At 59.4% G+C, this 19000-nt stretch overlaps 6 protein-coding genes across 6 annotated transcripts; 4 read left to right on the top strand and 2 right to left on the bottom strand.

Moving 5' to 3' along the window:
* Positions 1-126: 126 nt before the first annotated feature.
* On the bottom strand, positions 127-1946 carry A1Q1_03165 (uncharacterized protein; the record flags this gene model as incomplete). Its single annotated transcript, XM_014323618.1, has 2 exons — positions 127-692; positions 1064-1946. 2 exons carry the CDS (start codon positions 1944-1946, stop codon positions 127-129), a joined length of 1449 nt encoding a protein of 482 aa, XP_014179093.1.
* A 2021-nt stretch (positions 1947-3967) lies between these two features.
* On the top strand, positions 3968-5556 carry A1Q1_03164 (nicotinamide mononucleotide permease; the record flags this gene model as incomplete). Its single annotated transcript, XM_014323617.1, has 2 exons — positions 3968-4105; positions 4348-5556. The coding sequence occupies 2 exons, from the start codon at positions 3968-3970 to the stop codon at positions 5554-5556; spliced, it is 1347 nt and encodes a 448-aa protein (XP_014179092.1).
* Positions 5557-5886: 330 nt separating this feature from the next.
* A1Q1_03163 (uncharacterized protein) lies at positions 5887-8532 on the bottom strand (the record flags this gene model as incomplete). The annotated part of the gene is made up of 5 exons (XM_014323616.1): positions 5887-7151; positions 7279-7464; positions 7533-8208; positions 8291-8376; positions 8454-8532. The coding sequence occupies 5 exons, from the start codon at positions 8530-8532 to the stop codon at positions 5887-5889; spliced, it is 2292 nt and encodes a 763-aa protein (XP_014179091.1).
* A 1546-nt stretch (positions 8533-10078) lies between these two features.
* On the top strand, positions 10079-11107 carry A1Q1_03162 (uncharacterized protein; the record flags this gene model as incomplete). Its single annotated transcript, XM_014323615.1, has 1 exon — positions 10079-11107. The coding sequence occupies one exon, from the start codon at positions 10079-10081 to the stop codon at positions 11105-11107; it is 1029 nt and encodes a 342-aa protein (XP_014179090.1).
* Positions 11108-15569: 4462 nt separating this feature from the next.
* A1Q1_03161 (uncharacterized protein) lies at positions 15570-16757 on the top strand (the record flags this gene model as incomplete). The annotated part of the gene is made up of 1 exon (XM_014323614.1): positions 15570-16757. The coding sequence occupies one exon, from the start codon at positions 15570-15572 to the stop codon at positions 16755-16757; it is 1188 nt and encodes a 395-aa protein (XP_014179089.1).
* A 316-nt stretch (positions 16758-17073) lies between these two features.
* On the top strand, positions 17074-17439 carry A1Q1_03160 (uncharacterized protein; the record flags this gene model as incomplete). Its single annotated transcript, XM_014323613.1, has 1 exon — positions 17074-17439. One exon carries the CDS (start codon positions 17074-17076, stop codon positions 17437-17439), a length of 366 nt encoding a protein of 121 aa, XP_014179088.1.
* Between the last annotated feature and the right edge of the window lie 1561 nt (positions 17440-19000).

Raw genomic sequence — 19000 nt, 5'->3', positions numbered from 1 at the left:
TCTCTCTCGCTTTGTTGGGACACTCAAGGACACGAGACTCTCATAAGACTCCCATAGGACAGTCACTTGCAGTATTCTGGGCTCATGTTAGAAGATTTTAGAAATCCAACCCTTCGCGGTCAGTGATCAGCGTCCTGATCCAGGATCCGATGTCGGATCTAAGGACAGGCAGGCTGAAGCGAGATCTAAGCGGATCAAGGATCCTGCGGCGAATTCTTCTCCTTCGGGTCTCGCGATGCGCGATTTCGAGGATCGCCTTAGCCGTGATCGACCTCGGCCGACCTCCGCACCTATGATCAGCATGGTCGCGTGCCGGATCCGACCACGGCACACCACTCGTCCGGGCTCAGCACTGGTCAGCTGGTCCTCTTGTGCCTTTGCGATTAGATTGCTCTTGATCTCTTCAGCCTCGTTACGAACCATGGACCTGGGGCAGTCACGTGAGTATTCCCAGGTTGTCGTTTGCGGTTGGGAGCGCGTGCAATTCTCCGCCCAAGGCACGTAGGAATGCTGAGCCGAGTGTGCCGATTGCTGAGAGACCACGCCCGAAAACACTTCACAGCATGCCTCAGAGTTGTGGTCGGTGTAGGCGTCCTCGGCCTCGTCTATCCTCGGGCCTCGTCTCAAGGCCAATCGATCCCTCCTTCTCTCCTCGCGAGGAGTGCTCGCACCACCTTCCGTAACAATGAAGTCTATGTACATACACGGCGTCAGCTAGTCGTAGTATATAATGCAAAGTCCTGTCCCTCGCGGGAATTGGTGGGGTTCGGGGATATGTCGTAGGCGTTGATATGCTGTGAACGGCGTTAACGGCGCAGGATGCCCCAAGCAGAGATGAGCATGACGAAAAGCGAGACAAAGATGCTGAGGCCTGCCGGCTCGGAGAGCTGCGCAAGTGCAGCGTTGCACGTCGTGCACTTCCAGTCTGTTATATCAGCTATCCAGTCGAGTCTCCAGTAGCTGTCGTGGCTCCCAGAGGTTCAGTCGAGACAGAGCGGCAGAGAACGCCAGTGCAGCACTCCACACGAATAAAATGCCCTGCAGCTCGCAATTTCATACTCACCAGCGAAAGGCGTGTAAGCTTGGGGCTTGTACATGCCGAACTTGGTTCCCGTGTACGGTGTGAGGTATCCAGCCTTGAGGGCTACACCGGTTCCGCGCTCATCGAAGATCTTGAGCGTGTACGTCGCCTGCTGGAAGGGAGTCTGGCCGGGCTGCAGCTGCCACTCGTACGGGTTCCAGACAACCTGCGTCGCCTTGCCGGGCAGGGTGTTGGACGAGCCGTCGGTCGGGCCGACCTTGTACTCGACATTGTTGTCCGCGCAGTAGGCTACGACCGTGATCGACTCGGGCGTCGCGAGCACGTTCGTGAAGTTCCACTTGAACGTGATGTCCTCCCCAGACGCAATCTTGTAGTAGCTCTGGCTCGCCGACGACGCGGGCTGGATCATGACAATGCTGCCTGCCGGAGCTGACTGGGGAATCTTTAAGGAGGTCGAGTTACCGGTCGTTGTCGGGCGGTTGTTGTTGTTGCCGCCGTTGTTGCCGCCATTGCTCGCTTGGTTGCCGTTGGCACTCCCTCCGTTCTGGTTGTTGTTCCCTCCGTTCTGGTTGTTGTTCCCTCCGTTCTGGTTCTGGTTGTTGTTGTTTCCGCCGTTGTTGTTGTTGTCGTTGTTGGCGTTCCCTCCGTTGTTGTTTCCGCCGTTCTGGTTGTTGTTTCCACCATTCTGGCCGTTGTTGCCGCCGTTCTGGTTGTTGTTGTCACCACCGTTCTGGTTCTGGTTGCCGTTGTTGTTGTTGTTGTTTCCGGCGTTGTTGCCCCCGTTGTTGTTACCACCGTTGTTGTTGTCCCCGCCTTGCTGAGGATCTTGTCGTCGCTCGAGACCGTAGTACCAGTCTCCCGGGACGGGGGCCGGAGTAGGACCAGCAAGCTGAGCGTCAGGCATGCTTAGTTGGTGATCGGTGTTTGGGCGGCGAAAGAAAACAAACTACGCGTTTTCGTAGTCGCGTAGGTTTTTTTGGGATAGATGAAAGTGTTCGGTCGTGCAGCGGGAGAGATTGAAAGCAAGAAGGACAGTCGGAAGGAAAGGAGAAGGAGAAGAGAGGCGTGAGAGAAAGTGCGAGTGAGCGATGGGCGATGGCGAGGAAGCGAGTGTAGCATAGGTAGGCCTGGTTTGCAAGGCTGTGCGTCGCGTTTCCCTCGATCCCTCGATTGCCACGTTTTTGGCCCCGTCCTCGCCCATCACATCCTCCGTTAGCGTCACACTGCACGACGCCGAGCTCGGTCTGCACCAGCTTGTCGCTTGTCACCATGCATCCTTTCGTGGATGATTCGTCGGGGTGGAAGACTGATTCCCAGATGGAAACAAACGCATGGGCCATACAAGCTCAGGAGAGGCTGATGCGGATAGACCCCGAAAAATGTCGAAACCTGGGCATGCATCGCGCTCGGTCATTTCTGCCCGCGCCTTTGTATGCCGCTCCTCCTAATCTCGCATCGGCACTCCTTGCACTCCTAGATCGCTCCTCGCCACCTCCCCACGCCTCCGGCAACCTGCTCCCCACAGCTTGGAGATCCGCCGGCGGCTCTCCAGCTTCTTCAAGTGGGGAAGAAGCCGTATTCCAATCAGCAGCCTGAGAGGCACGGTGATCGTTGGGCATGTGTCTCTTTACTGGGGCACCCGGTGTCTGACCGGTCTGGGGTCATCACTTGCCCACGCCAACAGCTGCGTCAACTCCCTTGCGGCGAAACAAGACATGCCTTTGTTCCTCTTGCTGCCGCCGGCAGTGGGGATGCCGAGGGCCGAGGGACCGGTAACAGCAGTGCGCGAGGTCGTGAGGCGTTCTTGATGTGCGATTCCAGGACGCCGGATCCCCGTTTCCGTCGTGGTCGTGACGAGGCGTCTGGCGGAATTCGTCTCTGCTGCATTCCTCGCCGATGCGCTGGGCCGCCAAGATCTGGTTGGGGTGACCGGATGATCCGGGCGGGCTGCTGGCTGCCTTGTCTTTGGCGCCCTACGGCGGGCAAGGGTGCTACGGAGACACGGATGACCGTGAGCAAAAATAACAAATGCGCACGAATCTGTAAAGACGCGGCGCCATCAGTTGCTATCCGTGAGCCGTAGTGCGGTAGTACCGCGCATCATGAGCCACAACCTGCACGTCATGAGACCGGTGCGCCGCCCGAGACGGACACTCGGGTAGATTACTACTACGGCATGGGTACATCTAGGACTTGGCGGCATGTGGGTTTGCCGGTCCGGACTCAGCTGGCGTGGTGCCGTGCCGTAGGATGCGGTTGCGGCGTCCTCGCGATGGGGGATGGGGAACAGAGGGAGGGACAGCCCAGGGAGGTGTCAGTGAGGACGGAGGGATCGAGTCAGTGTCATTTCAGGTGGAGCCAAGATATTCCGACATCGCGATTTGCCAGCTCGAGCAAACATGGGCTGGCATGGGCTCGGGCAGCGTACCTGGGGCAGGCAGTACCTGGAGAGTACCTGGGGATGGGAGCCTGGTCGAAACGGCAGCTGATTGCGGTGTGCTATCTTTGATCCCTTGCTGAAACTTTATCGGCCCTCCGTCGCTCTCCCGATGCGCTGCAATAGCGCGCAGCCCGGCGGCATCTTCTTAGATTTTCAGGAATTTCCCTTTACGAGCACGGCGCCACCTGTCTCCACCCTCTTCCCCTCCCTCGCAATCGCCCAAATCGCTCACACTTCGCACGTGGTCTGGGCTCTTCTCACTGGCTGTCTCGCACACTAGCGCAGGGGCATCGCTCCTTGGGTCTCGGTCTCGGTTTCTTGTGATACCCCACTACATCCGGCACGGCAAAGGACGCAGCGGTTATGGACTTTTGAAGACTTGGTGCCGAGCCAGAGCCGCTTGCGACTATAAATCTCCGCCTCGAGGTGCTCACGAGACTTTCTTCCCCACACAGCCCTCGCAGCACCTCGCTAAGCGCAAGACGATGAGCGCCCCCGTCTACGACGAAAAGCCGGCACTCACGCCCGCCGACGCCGCGCTCGACAACGATTCGCTCGACATTCAGCCCCTTGGCCTCGCAGAGGAGGAGTACCAGCATGCCGTCCGCAAGCTGCGATGGAAGGTGAGCTGCTCCCTCTGTGCACGCTAACGTCCAGATCGACCTGCACATGATGCCGGTGCTCTTCCTGCTGCTGATTCTGAACTACCTCGACCGCAACGCTCTCTCGTGAGTAACTTGTCCGGGATGTCTCACACGGAAAGGCGCGGCCATGTTTCTCCGCGTCTGGGCCGGCTGGGGCTGGACAACATCTCGGCGCACACGACCAAGGCGCATCCACTGACAACAGGCTCGCCCGTGTGCAGGGTATTGAGAAGGACCTCGGCATGAAGGGCCAGAACTTCAACACGGCCCTCTCCGTCTTCTTCTGTGGTTACATTCTGGGCCAGATCCCGTCCAACATTGTCATGTCCAAGATCAAGCGTCCGTCGATCTACCTCGCGTGCTTCGTCATGCTGTGGGGCATGGTGTCTGCTCTGACGGGTATCGCGAACGACTACTCGCACCTGATCGTCACCCGTTTCTTCCTCGGTATGCTGGAGGCACCTTTCTTCCCCGGATGCCTCTTCTTGCTCTCGTCGTGGTACACGAAGCGCGAGCTCGCCTTCCGCACCTCGATCCTGTACACTGGTGCGCACCTGTCCGGAGCGTGGGCCGGTCTGATTGCGGCGGGCATCCAGGGCGGCCTGGACGGCGCGCGGGGCAAAGAGTCCTGGCGCTGGCTCTTCATCATCGAGGGCGCGATCACCGTCTTTGTCGGTCTTTGCGCGATTGCCATCCTGCCCGACTTCCCCGGCTCGACCTGGTGGCTGACGGAGAAGGAGCGCAAGCTCGCCCAGTTCCGCCTCAAGCGCGACGTCGGCGTCGAGGACTTTGACGACGACTTGCCCATGAAGCAGCGTTTCCTCCGCACCTGGTCCGACTACAAGGTGTGGCTCATGGCCCTCATCTATGCGACCATGACGACGGCCGGCGGATACAACAGCTTCGTGCCCACTGTTATCGCGCAGTTCGGCCGGTCCCGCGTCACCACCTTGCTGCTCACGGCCCCGCCCTACTGCGTTCCGGCGATTACGGAGCTGATCGTCTCGTACTCGAGTGACCGCTTCCGCGAGCGCTGCTTCCACTACACGATTCCGATGATCCTGGCCATCATCGGCTTCATCATCGCCGCGAGCACGACTGCCCTGGCGCCGCGCTACGTCTCCATCTTCTTCATGACGGGCGGCCTCTCGTCGAGCTTCACCGTCTTCCTCGCCTGGATTGCGAGCACGTTCCCGCGCCCCCGCACCACGCGCGCCATCGCGTACGGCACCATCAACGCGTTCGGCAACATGGCCCAGATCTGGAGCCCCTACCTCTACCCGCCCAAGTATGGGCCGCGGTACGTCCCCGCCTTCACTGTCAGCGCCATCATGGTCTTCCTCTGCATCTGCCTCAGCTTCTTGCTCAGGTGGTGCCTCGTGAGGGAGAACAGGCGCATGGGCCCGAACGACATCAAGCATGCTCTCTAAGGGCGAGCGAGGCGGCTCCTCTCGCAGCGACTGTGGGCACGGCGAGCGCTGGCCCCAGTGACGAGCTGCGAGCTTGGCCACCAAAAGTACCACCGCCGCTTCATCGCCACCAAAAGTACCACCGCCGCTTCATCACTTCTCCTATATCTTCCCGCATCGACATCTTGGACTTCTAGGCTAGACATCTTCCGGGCTCCTTTCATTTCCACTTTTGCTCTCTCCAATTGCGCTCCGGCGCCTGCATCATTAATCAAACTAGCGAGTAATATATCGCTATGCATATCCTTCCTTCCATACTCTATGCTCTGTGTCTATGTGCCAACTGCTGGTTTAGTAGAGGTTGAAGCCGCCATTGTTGTCGAGGTGGTCGAGCGCGAAGCTGAAGGGATCCTCCGTATTCAGTGGCGCGGGGCCGAGGATCTGGAGCAGGTTCGCATTGTCCCAGACCTCGCCGCCGTCGAACCAGATCCCGTGCACGTCTTGTGGACTGGGGAGGATCATGGAGCTGCTGTCGGAGATCTGCGTCTGGCCCGTCGCGGGCCCCGCGGGCGTGTCGAGGCCCATGGAGCTGGACGTTGCTGGTCCCTGCGGGTCGCGCTCGTGGTTGTTCCGCTCGCGCCGGTGCCGGGTGTGCTGCTGCTGCTGTTGTTGGAACTCCTCGCTCGCCCGGTTCAGCTGCGTGTGGATGCTCCTGATGCCGCGCTTGATTCCCGGTCCCTGCATCGAGGCAGTCTCCAGGATCTCGAGGCAGAGGTGCACGCGCTGCAATGCTTCGGCGCGAATGAAGGCGGATCCCGTGCGGATCAGGATAATGTCGACACACGCACTCAGGAAGCAGCAGTACAGCAGGAGATAGTGCAAGCACGTGTGCCCGAATGTCCTCCCCCAGAGGCTCAGCAGCTCATGGATCCCGATCGCCGCCGAGCGGCAGTGGTTCAGCGCACTGCTGGGGCCGGACCGGTTGTTGGCGGTAAGCAGGGGGCGGTAGATCAGGATCCGCATGGCGTGGTACAGCATGTTGAGGATCATGATGTTTGTCGGCGGGGAGAAGAGCGGGAGGTTGCCCGCTTCGAGCTTGAGCTCGGCTGGCAGCTGTCTTCGCCATGTCTCAAGACGCTCAATTGCCATCGAGAGATACTGGTGCGAACGCGCGTGCGCACTCCCCGGACTGTACATGTTGGCAATGATACTCTCGAGCTGGATGTTGAGAGCGGCAAAGTGGCGCAGGCAGAAGGACTTTAGCAACGGTTGAGCAGGGTACTGTCCCATCGGGAGCGCTTTACCCGGCGGCAGGGCGGGAGACCACAGCAGCTCATCGTCGGCATCGGGGGGAATGATGTCGGGCGTGAGTCCCGCTCGGAGGAGGAGTGACGGCTCACGACCCAAAGTCAGAGCTAGTGTCTTGTCCCAGCAGTAAGCGGACCAGTAGATCCGCCGTCGCATGTCCCTGTCCTCCTGAGAGAATCGGCTCTCGTCTCCGACGGCCAGGTGCAGACCCATGTCCTGCATCATCCTTATTGCCATGCCCGCGAGCATCCAGGCCTGGTTCGTCCGTCCCAACGCGCATTGGCGTCCCGACAGCCCGAGTAGCGCTTCTGCAAAGGTTAGTAACGAACCCTAGATCTCGGCAGCCGATCGTGTCGAGATGGGCGCTAAGCTTGAGCCTAGCTGCCCCAGATCGGACTGCGCAATGGTACGCTCAGCGCGCTCAGCGAAACTCACGAACAGTGCATATTCGCCCCGGACCCATGACCTGGTCGGCCAACATATTCATGGCAAGGTTGACATAGTGCTCGCCCTTTTGCGTGCGCTCGGCCTCGTCCATGCTGTACGTGAGGCGGATGCCCGTGCAGTAGATGACAATCAGCAGGAACTCGGAGAAGTACGGGCCCCCGAGCGCCATGTCCCCTGCACACGGTCAGCTCTCATCTCCCCCACTTTCGGCCCCGCACCAGCCCATCAGTTGTTGCACTTACGGAGAAATGTCGGCCGATGCACGACGGCGTACACCGGACTAGCCCAGGAGAAGTATGCGTCGAGCCATGCCTCGCCGTCGTCTGGGTCGGCGTAGCGATGCCTCAGCCTCGCGGCGGCACGTAATCGTTCCTCGCTCCAAACCTGTGGTGAAGCCTCCTCGTGCGTCGGCGATGCGGCCGCCGAGGGTCGGCCATCGGGGTCCTCGAACATGCTCAGCTCGCCGTGGTACACTGGCCGCTTGGCTGTGCCGAGGTGGTACTGTGGTCGACCGAGCTCCACCTCGCCGCTTGCGCTGTTGCTCCCGCTGCCTTCGAAGTCTCGCACACCCACGCTGCCCACACTTCCGACGCTCACTCCGGGCAGCCCACTTATATCTGGCAGCGCTGAAGCTCCCCGAAGCGAGCTGCCCGGTGGCTCAAAGTCGGGTGGCAGCGGTGCTGAAGCATTGATGGGGGAGGGGGAGTAGCCGTGTGGTGGCGGGGAGCGTGGGATGTGAGCGAGACTCTCGAGACGCTGCAAGCGTCGCTCAAAGTCGTCGATGATCGCTGGATCGAACTCGCGCGGCTTCTTCGCCCGCTTGCTGGGCACTTGCTCGCAGACCGTGTTTGCCTCCCGGCACGCCTTACAGGGTGGGTTCTCGCCGTCCTCGCACTTGACTTTGCGAACTCGGCAGGCCTGTCATCGTGTCAGTTGAAGCTTCGGAGGAAGTTGCGGAGCAAGGTTGGAGTGGAGGAAGGTGGAGGTCGGAATGGCTTACATGGCAAGAGTGGCCGTAGCCGCGCTTCTTGTATCGAGTCGGGGACTGGGCCCCGCGACGTGCAGAGGACGCGGCCGAGGAGGATTCTGCAGAGTCAGTCGTCGTGATTGACTTTAGGCCAAATGCTGGCGCGGTATGTCCAAAGACTAGCTAGCAAACGTACCAGCTTGTTGTGTCTGGTGGTTCTGGTGCGGCCTCGAAATCGGGATGGGGATGACCGGCTTTGATTCTGCCGGCGTCATCTTGGCGGCGTCCGTTTTGGGTCTAGTCTGCTAGCGGATCCTCTACGATCGTCGCGGCATCCTCTTATCTCCTTCGCGGCCAGCACGAACTCAAAAGTCTTCTCTAACAAGGAGAACAATGTTGTTGTCGCATGAAACGCAGCTCTGTTGAGAGAGAGAGCGAGTGCTGGAAGCCAAGATTGCGCTTGTGGTATTCGGCGTGCTCGCAAATCCGGCAATACGGTCTTCACAACCCGAGAGAACTCGGTGATTTCGCGCAATGACTTTCCGGCGCTGTTTCGTCGCTCCAATCGCTCCAACGCGCGTCTGTGCTGTTCGGTGGGGTCGGTGCAGTTGTCGGCCGTGGTAACCAGCTGAGACGGACAAGATGCATGCGAAATTATCCAACAGAGATGCAGTTATGTTGAGAGACAGGACAGTGTGCTGTACAGGGACAACGCCGCTACGAGTACCGCGCCAGTAGCCGGTCGGCCATCTCCGGCGAGCCCCGCTGCGGCACCCGCCGTGCCTCCATCACTCGCTCCCCACCACCAACCAGGTGGGCGTGCACGAGCACGCATTCGCTTCACACCGCGCACCAATCCGCTCCGCAGACCACCCTCCATTCCACCGCTTCACCGTGTGGAGCTCGGCATTGTCTTGTTCGCTCCCAGTTATCGCCGCGAAGAGGAAAGTGCACAGCGACGCAGCCGAGAACGTGGGCATCTTCTGCTCATCGATCACAGTTACGTCAATGTGAGTTCATACCTCCACCAGCGGCCCATCTTTGCTGCACGGGTTCCCGGTGCTCGTGGTGCGACAGACGCTCGGTGAATGAGTGGGTCGGGTGTGCACGGTGCAGTTGCTGCGATAAGGCATGTGAATGTCACTGGCTGCCGGGTGCTCAGGCTTGCAGGGAGCTTGTGGAACCCCGCTCGCACCCCGTCGGCGATGGAATCGTTAGCGGTGTTCTGAGCGTAGTGTACGACCGCAGATCCCCCGCTCTCCAGCACAGGCGATCGAACTTACTTTTTGCATGCAGAGCTCGGAGTATCGGCGCGGTGCATCTAAAGCTCCTCACCGAGCGATCAGACCGTCCCACGGTTTGTGCGCAGAGGTCGGGGTGTCGATCTGAGGCGATCAGGCAACACCACTACAATGGCTACGGATGACGCCGCTGCCGCTGCCCACAGACGATCCCAAGCTCCGAGCCGTCCACTGACCGTCGCAGTTTACCATGTTTCCGCAGAAGTTCCAGTCAACGACTTCGCACTGGCAAGCGACCGTACGTCCACTTCTTCTCCCGGTCTAACCGCAGAACCGCGGTCCGTCGTCTCTGTGGAACCACGGCCGCTCCGACCCCCTCCCCTCCGAAGCAGACTATGTCATCATCGGCGCCGGAGCAACGGGCACCGCACTAGCATATCACCTGACGCTCCCCGATGGCGCAGCTGCAAAGGGCTCCGGCAAGAGTGCAGTGGTGCTCGAGGCGAAAGACGTCGCCTCCTGCGCCTCGGGCCGGAACGGGGGCCACATAGCCCCGCGCTCCTGGAACGTGCTCAGTACGATGACGAAGCCGCTCTCTGAGGGCGGCGCGGGCCTGAAAGCCTCAGACGCAGTGGACGTGTACCACTTCGAGATGGAGAATCTCGATTACGTCGAGGACGTCGTGCGGCGGGAGAAACTGGATGCCGATTTCTGGCGCGGACATCGACTCGAAGTGTTCACGTCTGAAGAGGGAGCTAAGAGGAATGAGGAAACGCTCGACAAGTTTATGAGAGCTCAGGAAGAGGGTAGACACAAGGGCAAGGCCATGCAGTGCAAGGTCCTGAAGGGGGATGAGGCGAAGCGACGCGCCAGGATGCAGACCGCCACGGCTGTTACCACCGTCCCTGCCGGAAGCTGGCATCCCCATCGCGGTGTGACGGGTCTGATGCGCCGGGCACTAGAGCAAGGCGTCAAGCTCTTCTCTTGGACGCCGGTGATGAGTCTGCACCAGCAGGGGGGAGAGGGTTGGATCGTAGACTGTGGCGACCGGGGCAAGATCAAGGCGAAGAATGTCGTCCTCGCCACAAACGGATACACGCGGTATCTGACCGAGGGCGACTTGGCGAAACAGTTAGATCCCCACGCGGCTTCTATTGCTGACAGCAGCGTGATCCCCTACCGAGGGCACTGTGGCATCGTCGTCCCGCCCACATCTTATGCTGGCACAGGGGCCCTGGACGCAACCTACGGTGTCGAGGACGGGCCGTACTTGATCCAAACGCCGCATGCTGGTCTTGTCCTGGGCCCCTACAATGCGACAGTCATCTCTCAGCATCTCTCCAAGGCCTCGGAACTCTATGGCGTGGACGACGACAGTGTCGTCTTGCCCAAGTTGAAGGACTGGATTGCGAACTGGTGCAAGGACAACTACGAGGGATGGGGCGAGGAGAAGATTGGCGAGGGGCTGGCGCGGGTTTGGTCTGGCGTCATGGGGCACAGTGTCGACTGGGTCCCTCTGTATGGCGGAGTGCCGGGGAAGGACGGACTGTGGGCTGCCGTCGGATACAACGGTGAGTTTCATGAAGATGGAAGAAGAGCTGATGAATAGGACACGGTATGGCGACTATCCTGAACGCGTCGCGCTACCTCGCTCAGCACATGCAGACGGGAGAGTGGCAGAACGGCCTGCCCCGCTGCTTTGAGATCACAGAGGAGAGGCTCCGCAATGCTCGCAACGCGATGAGCCCGTTGGACTACTAAACTCCACTCGCCCTCAACCAACCCCACCCAGAGCCCTCCCAGTCAGATGGAGTCAGCAGCGTATGTGCATAGATCCGTCATCATCAAACGCCATGCAGTGAACACAATAGTCAAAAGTCAACGATGTAACCATTCAGTGTCCGAATGCTTCGCATGTTTGCTTTCGCAATAGTGTAGGTTAAACCACGTGACGGTCGGACAAGGGCCAGCGAGGGTCGCAACGTTGCTGCGCGCAGCAAATGTTGAAACACGCACTGGGCTTCGGCCGTCGTAAGAAGCTTTTGAAGGTCGAAGTCCATATTGATCTGCCGCGAAAGGTTCGTAGTTGAGAGTGATAAAGACGGAAGTCGATGGCGTCGTCGTTGCCTTTCAGTTTTAGGGGGTGTTGTCGTCGTCGTCGTCCTTGCGCCAGATCGTTCCCCAATCCGCGTCACTTGGCGCTGGGAGCGTGGTGACTTAGAAGCGGCAGCACGCCGGCCTACCGCCTCGGCCCCTACCGCAAACGCCGTGGTGTCAATGCGTTCCTCGGACTCGGACTCGGACTCGGACTCCGACCCCGTCTCCATGCCCGCGAGCACCAGCGTTGAGGCGTCTCCTTCGCCTCACGATCCGCGCCCTGTTTCTCGATGTTCGCCGTCTCCTGCTCCTTCTCCGCCTGCCCATTTCCCTTCCTTCTCCATCAGCCTGGCATCACATTGCGAGGCTGCAAGGTCGATACGAGTGCGACTGACAATCACGTAGCAGCAGGAAAGGGTTGGCCTCAAGCTTGTCCTGCTGCGCTGGAGTCAGGGGCGATAGGGCGAGTGGCGATTCCGCTGCGCTCCCTTCCGAGCGCGGCCGAGCGCCGCTGGAGGGAACAACCATGCCAAGGACGCTGGCTTACCTCCCAACTGCCACAACTCCAACGTGAGCCGCGCCAGGCTGCCGTTGACGAAGCACACAAGTCAAGCGAGCTTGGGTAGGGTGGTCTTGACCTTGGGGGGTGACGATTGCGGCCCAGCAGAACCAGCAGGCACTATCCTTGGGGGACTGGAGGAAGGCGAAGCCAGAACGAGTATGCGGCACCAATGCGCTCACGCTAGCCGCGCCGCGAGGGCCGCAAGAGCACTTCAAGCAGTCGGAAAGACGCAGCGATACCGCTGCATCAGCCAAAAAATGTCGGGCTCCTTCTCAACGACCTCGACGCGCTCCATCGGGGCGAGATGAGCCGCGCAAGATCACCAAGGAGGCCAACGAGCTAAGACTTGCTCGTTGGCGGGGGTCATCGTGTTGCTAGCAGAGGACAGGGTTGCCCATGCCAACAGCGCAGACCCCGCTGAACGACAACGCAGGACCGCTGTCCTGTGACGCCATCACCCTTTCCCAACTCCAGCTCCTTTCGTCCATCCCGGAGGGCAAGTCCCGCTCAGGCTTGACGCCGAACCCGGAAGATACTCGTGGCGATAACGAGGCGACAACCCGGGCCAGCGCGGCATGCCTGAGGAGGCCGGCAACCCGCTGTTCAGTCAGCTATCTACAACAGTAGTAACAGCTTGCACATACCGGTGATGCTCCGCGGGATAAGATGCCCGGGACGTTTGCGGATGTTGAAGAAGACCGCTGGAGTTGGGCTTAAGTACTATCAGTCACATCTGTGGATCAGAAGCGACAACAAAGCGGTGGAGAACTGCGGCGTCAGCGCTGTTGCTGAAGGTGCTGACCATGGAATTGTTAGCGTTGCCGACGTTCTGCAGGGTTTCAGGGCTTAGGAGCAGTTGGACTCGAGCTTAATGCGCTGGTACTTTGTAAGTTGTGAGTGGATGCGACGCTAGTGAGACAGGCGCGATTGTGTTGGACGAGGGGGATGACAGTATGGTAGGCGCGGTGGCGAGGAAGACGCAATCGACGCGCACGGGGGCCGCTGCAACCCCTTCACAAGAGCTGAGAGAAGCAGGTAGGAGCATGTTGTGGGAGCGTGGTTTCAGAGTGGGCTCTTGGAGGTCAAACGAGAGGTCAAACGCTTGTGATGGCGAGCGAACAATGACAAGGGTGACGATGAGGAAGCAAGAATTCTCGTGAGGAGGAACAGAGTGTTACGGTGATGTCCGGCATGCGTGCCTGAGCGGCGTTCATGTCCAGGCCCACCCAGCCGGCCCAGGGCCAGGTCCCGCCGGATGATGGGCGAAATGTGCCAATCCACCGTAGAGAATTGGACCTCGCGCGACAAGCCCGCTCACCGTTTGACCTCGTCCTTCCGCCAGGTCAGAATTGGACCTCGCCGGATGTCGATTTGACCACTGCTGCAAGCCGTGAGGTCAAATATGACGCGCCTCCTCCCTCGCTTACTACTTCACTGACGCTGTGACTCCACGAAACTGACGGCATGCTGATCTCAGCGAGGCAAGCGAAAGCTTATGACCTGAAGATGCCGGGGCGTGCCGGAATGCTGGAACGCGACAACGGGCAACTGTATTCGTGGCGACGGAATGTGGAGCCGAGACTTGACTGGTCGACACATCACACGGGCATGTGTTTATGCCAATCCAGGCCATGCTTCTTGGCGCGTCTGGAATGCTCCTTATCGACGAAAGCGCTTCAATCGCTGCCTATCTGACGAACTCACGAACGGAGCTGGCTATTGTGCCAACGGGGCTTCCGCATCTGCCAAAGATGGGGCCAGCCACTGCGTCTTCCAGATGGACGTTGAACGCCGCACATATGCCAATTGTTGTCGAACCTGCTCGTGGCCATGGTGAGCATGCTGAACGGGATCGATTGAGAGCTCGAGTGTGACAACAACAATGACGGCAAGTGGGTGAATGAGTAGTGTAGGCATGAAGCAGTTGATTCGAGCCTCAAGGCCGTTAGTGAGATCTTTTCGGACGCTAGGCAAGATCGTCCGGCGTACGACGCCACGACACACTTCGTCTAGTATTAGCTCGGCTCGGAGTCGGCTGTGGTCAAATGCCCGGCAGTCACGCCAAATGACGGGCACACGACCACGCTTCCACTGCTATGCGCCTCCACACCAGCCCGCTCATGACAACATTGCGGCCCCGATGAAACTGACACGTGCAGCGCTGGTGGTCACAGAAGACGTGCATGCCTTCTGCGCTGTCAATTGGTTCACGATGCAAACGTCAGAGTAGATGTGGCGCTGCTGCGCAAGGCGGGCCCGGCGGCGCCGGCGCCGGCGAGCAGTGGGCCGAGGGAGGCGTGTTTCGGCCTAACTAGCAGATCGCTGGATGTAACTGGATCTGAGACGCCGGCTCGGTCACGCTCGTTCTCTCGGCGACGTCGTGATAGCTCTGGGACCAACCATGCTGCCCGAAACAGCGCTTGTCTTACCTACCATCGGTCATCTGCTCATGAACGTGCCAAGACACTCCGACCCGGAGCAGTTCTGGACCGCGTGACTGATTGTCGGGCTGTGGATGCGTTGGAGCTAGTGCGATCATGAGGTCAGGCTAACAGCAGCAACGCTACGCACCTTGCCTCGTCGACAGGCAACGTCGACGGGCCAGCGGGAAGCACTGGTGGGCCCGATGATGCGAAAGTCCGCGTCCGGGCGTGGCTAGCTCTCCATGATGCATGGCTACTGACGCATGCAGCTCCGCAAGACTGAATACCGCAGCAATGTCGTCTTTGGTGGTGAGCGACGAGCGGCGGAATGCAGGCACGGCCACGACCGGAAGCGCCGATCGTGCGGTGAACTCAGTGCCCACCCAAGGTTTGCCTGGCAACGCGGTAAGCTACGGGTCGCCCGAAGCAGGCAGCTCTGCCATGCATGCTGGTTGCCTTAATCAGACACACTGGTCAGAATGGCAAACATAATGCCCAGGTGCAAGGCGCCATTGATGGAGATTAGGGGTGTGGTCAAATCGCAGTCGGCAAAAACGTGGTTATTCTATGGCTAACTCTGAAAACGCGTCAAGGTGGCACCCGATCACGCCATCAGGCCTCATCGCGGCCCCCAGGGCTCGTCATCCCCGCACCACTGAGCACCTCTTCACTATGATTCAACAATGCATACGCCGTAAGCCCGTAAGCAGTCGGAGACCGGTCTGATGCGGTGAGTAAGACAGGGTAGAGTGCATGCAGATGTGCACCGTACGGTGAGAAAAGCGCAGAACTGGTTCTGCCACCCAGAAATCTACATAAACCAGTGAGCGGTCGTTCTTCCCCAGCATCATTCCAAATCGAAGCGACTCGTCTCCGAATATCTAGCTCGCAGACCCTCAACCGACAGTTATCTATCGTATTCCGTGCTATCTAATCGCCTCTTAACACCGATCGGCACCCAATAGGAACCACAGCCTCACACGATCACAATGTCCGTCGCCGTCGCCGCTCAGCCCGTTGCCCCGCACCTCCAGTCCGCGGGGCCCTCGACCAAGACCTCTCGCGTCACTGGTGAGATCCTCACCTCCGGCCAGCACGAGCCGAACCACGACGACATCATTCCCTACGCCCAGTTCCCGAAGGAGGTTACGGGTCGCACCGTTTGGACTAAGGATGACTTCGCCGACACTTCCATCTGGAAGCACCGCTGGACGCCGGAGCAGATTCAGGAGCTCGAGGAGGCGTACGACCGCTTCGCCGAGACTGGCCTTCCCCTGACTGCCGTCAACCGCGAAACCTTCCCCTTCTCCAAGAACATCACCGACTTCCTCCTCAAGCTTCGCGACTTCATCGTTGACGGCCCCGGCTTCACGCTGATCCAGGGCCTTCCGGTCAACGAGTGGTCTGTTCCCAAGTCGAGCGCTATCTACCTTGCCATTGGCTCCGTCATCGGTGTTCCCGTCTCCCAGAACCACAAGGGCCACGTCCTCGGCCACGTCAAGGACCTAGGCAACGACCCCACCCAGATCGACAAGGTCCGCATCTACACCACTACCGCCCGCCAGTTCTTCCACACCGACAACGCCGACATCGTCGGTCTCCTCTGCCTGCACCGCGCCAAGGAGGGTGGCGAGTCGGACGTCGTCTCGGCCCAGCACGTCTGGAACACCCTGCAGCGCGAGCGCCCTGATGTCGCTGAGATCCTCTCCCAGCCCATCTGGTACTTCGACCGCAAGGGCGAGGTCTCCGAGGGCCAGAAGCCGTGGATCCAGAAGTCGGTCTTCTACTGGCACGACGGCAAGCTCCTCTCCGTCTACGACCCCTACTACGTCAAGTCGATCCAGCGTTTCATCGACGCTGGCCTGATCCCCGGTCACTCCGAGGCACAGAAGGAGGCCTTCCAAGTGCTCGAGGACACCGCCCTCCGCCTCTCGCTCCACATGGTCCTCGAGGTTGGAGACATCCAGTTCGTCGCCGACACCCACGTCTTCCACTCCCGCACCGCCTACATTGACCACCTTCCCCCGACTCCCCGCCGCCACCTCATGCGCCTCTGGCTCGCCACCCCTGAGTCCGAGGGCGGATGGAAGCGCCCCTTCCCCGACTCGGCCCACCCGAGGCGCGGCGGTATCCAGGTCAACGACCAGCCCGCTACCTGCCCCCTGGACGCGGAGTAAGAAGTCATAGTCGAGCCAAAAAGTAGTTTCCTCCAATCTGTAATCTAGCACCGAAGAACATTAGATTTCGGCAATGCATAGTTGTAATATTTCTCGCACAATAATAGAGCAGACGTGGCCCCACAGCACGTAGCCACCAACTAACTGGCGCTACACCCCGCATGAGGCTGTGCATAGCGCGTACTAAGCTTAGCTTCATCCTAGCTTGAACACGAAGATTGATAGGGCCGACAGCTTTTCCCCTCGCTTCGCACTTTCTTTGTGCTCTTCTTTCACTCACTCTTGCTCAGCACTTCCACTCCGGAAGTTCCCCAACATGGAAGCCTGTCCGAACTCGCAGGAGACCGCCCCTTTACTCGGCAATTCCCCGCGGTCACCAAGCGCTTCTTTCCGCCCGCCACTCCTCCGTCACCGGACGATCTCTTCGCTGTCTCTCTCATCGACCCAGCAAACCGCGGAAGAGCAGACCCGAAGCTCTTTTCACGGCCTCCTAATCCTGCTCGGCCTCATTGTCATCAGCGGGATTGTGATCGTCGCCTGGAACCGTTACTCCGGTCGCACGGGTGGGTTGAGTCTCCCCAACTCCGAAGCGCCAGTAGAGCCACTTGAGTGCTCCTTGCCACCCGAGACTGTGGGAGAGGGTGAACTGCCCGAGTTTGTCCCGTACCCGTATGATGACTAAATGCATAGCCTCAGACGTCTCAGATACTTGCACGCAGTCAGATGCTTGCGCGCAGGACTTAGGATGCATTCAAGGAAAGCACCCGCTGATAACAACGTGGCATGACGTCAGGACACTCGGGATCAGCATTCACAAGTCCTCGTCAGCCGCTCACTTTCGTCCGTTGCCGCGCCCACACACAAGGCTGTCTACCCAGGTGCGAGGGCACGCGCCTTGCCCTCTTCATTTCCTAATGCAGTGGACGACCGTGGGAGACATTGAAACTAGCCAAGGCGACCTCTAGCCCCGAATCGCAACGCCACAACACTTCCTCACGAGATCCACACACAACATTTCGCAAACCTCCCAGACCTCGACATCATCGTCACACCCCGGCCCACGTCACACGTGTCACTGCACTCACTCTATACCTGTGAAGATCCGACCGTAGGAAACAATGAAACTAGCGACGCCTTCCTCTAACCTGAGAACGCAACATCCAAAGATCGCTTCACGAGATCCACTCGCCCTTGCACCCACGACACCACTTCTATGCACCTCTCACTTTCCCTTTGTAGCCATTGCACTCTCCGTGCACTAATCAACACACCGACCGATGCAACCGTGAGAGACATTGAATGAATCTAGCCAAGCCCTTCTTCGGCCCGGTGTCGCAACGCCGGAAACCGTTCCCCAGAAGATTCACACATGAAATTCCGTCGCATTCACATGCCCAGTACTGTCGCACATATTCACTCCCCTTCACCTGCGACAGACAGGGGTGCAGGGCTCTGCCGGTTCAGCCTTCGGAGACTTGAGTCCGACTACTCAGGACTGGGGTTGCATACGAGGCGCACGACACTCCACTCAAGGACGTCACCGCGAGATCTTTAGAGACGAGAGACACAGACTTGCGACGGCAGATCTTCTTGCACCATGGGTATTCAATGAATCATCGGGCGCGGTCGGCCGTCGTGCGCGACGGCCGGCCCGGGCTTCGGCGGACACATCGTTTACCAGAGTGGCAGTTCGCTCCATTTTCTGAGTTTTGCACCCTGTCAGTCTGCCCATGGAAGATCGCCGCTGAGTTGGCTGCTGCATCGTGGAGAATGACGTCCTTGACTTCCTTGCTCATCATGTGAAGAGGTACAGTCAGCTTGACCCGTCGAGTGACCTACGAAGCGTTAAGTGGGGAGGGTGCGTCCGCGGGAGCCGAGGGCGCAGGGCTGTGTGGCGGGCGTAGCGGGCGCAGGGGACGGCGTATGAGGTCCGTCACAAATCGATCGATCTCGAGGGCGAGATCGTGCGCCCTTCACATCGGGTGACACGGATGACGCAGATGTGCTGCTAAGCTGTGCACGTCGCCACCGGGTCTCCCACGCTCCGCCCGTTTCCCAGCGTCTCTTCCGTCACACTTAAGAACGGCACCGTCACCATCCTTTCACTTAACCCACCATCCTCCTTCCTTCCTCTAGTCTTCTCCTCATTCTCGCTCTTACTCTTTCTAAGCTCTCTTCCGCCTCCTCTGTCGTCGATTGCTGCCTTCTTTCGCACCCAACTTGCGAGGAGGTTTGTCTCGAGC

Source organism: Trichosporon asahii (assembly GCF_000293215.1).
Source record: "Trichosporon asahii var. asahii CBS 2479 unplaced genomic scaffold scaffold00053, whole genome shotgun sequence".
Classification (NCBI taxonomy): Eukaryota; Fungi; Basidiomycota; class Tremellomycetes; order Trichosporonales; family Trichosporonaceae; genus Trichosporon; species Trichosporon asahii.
Note: the sequence above shows the minus strand (reverse complement) of the source record. Positions and strands in the feature narration are given on the sequence as shown.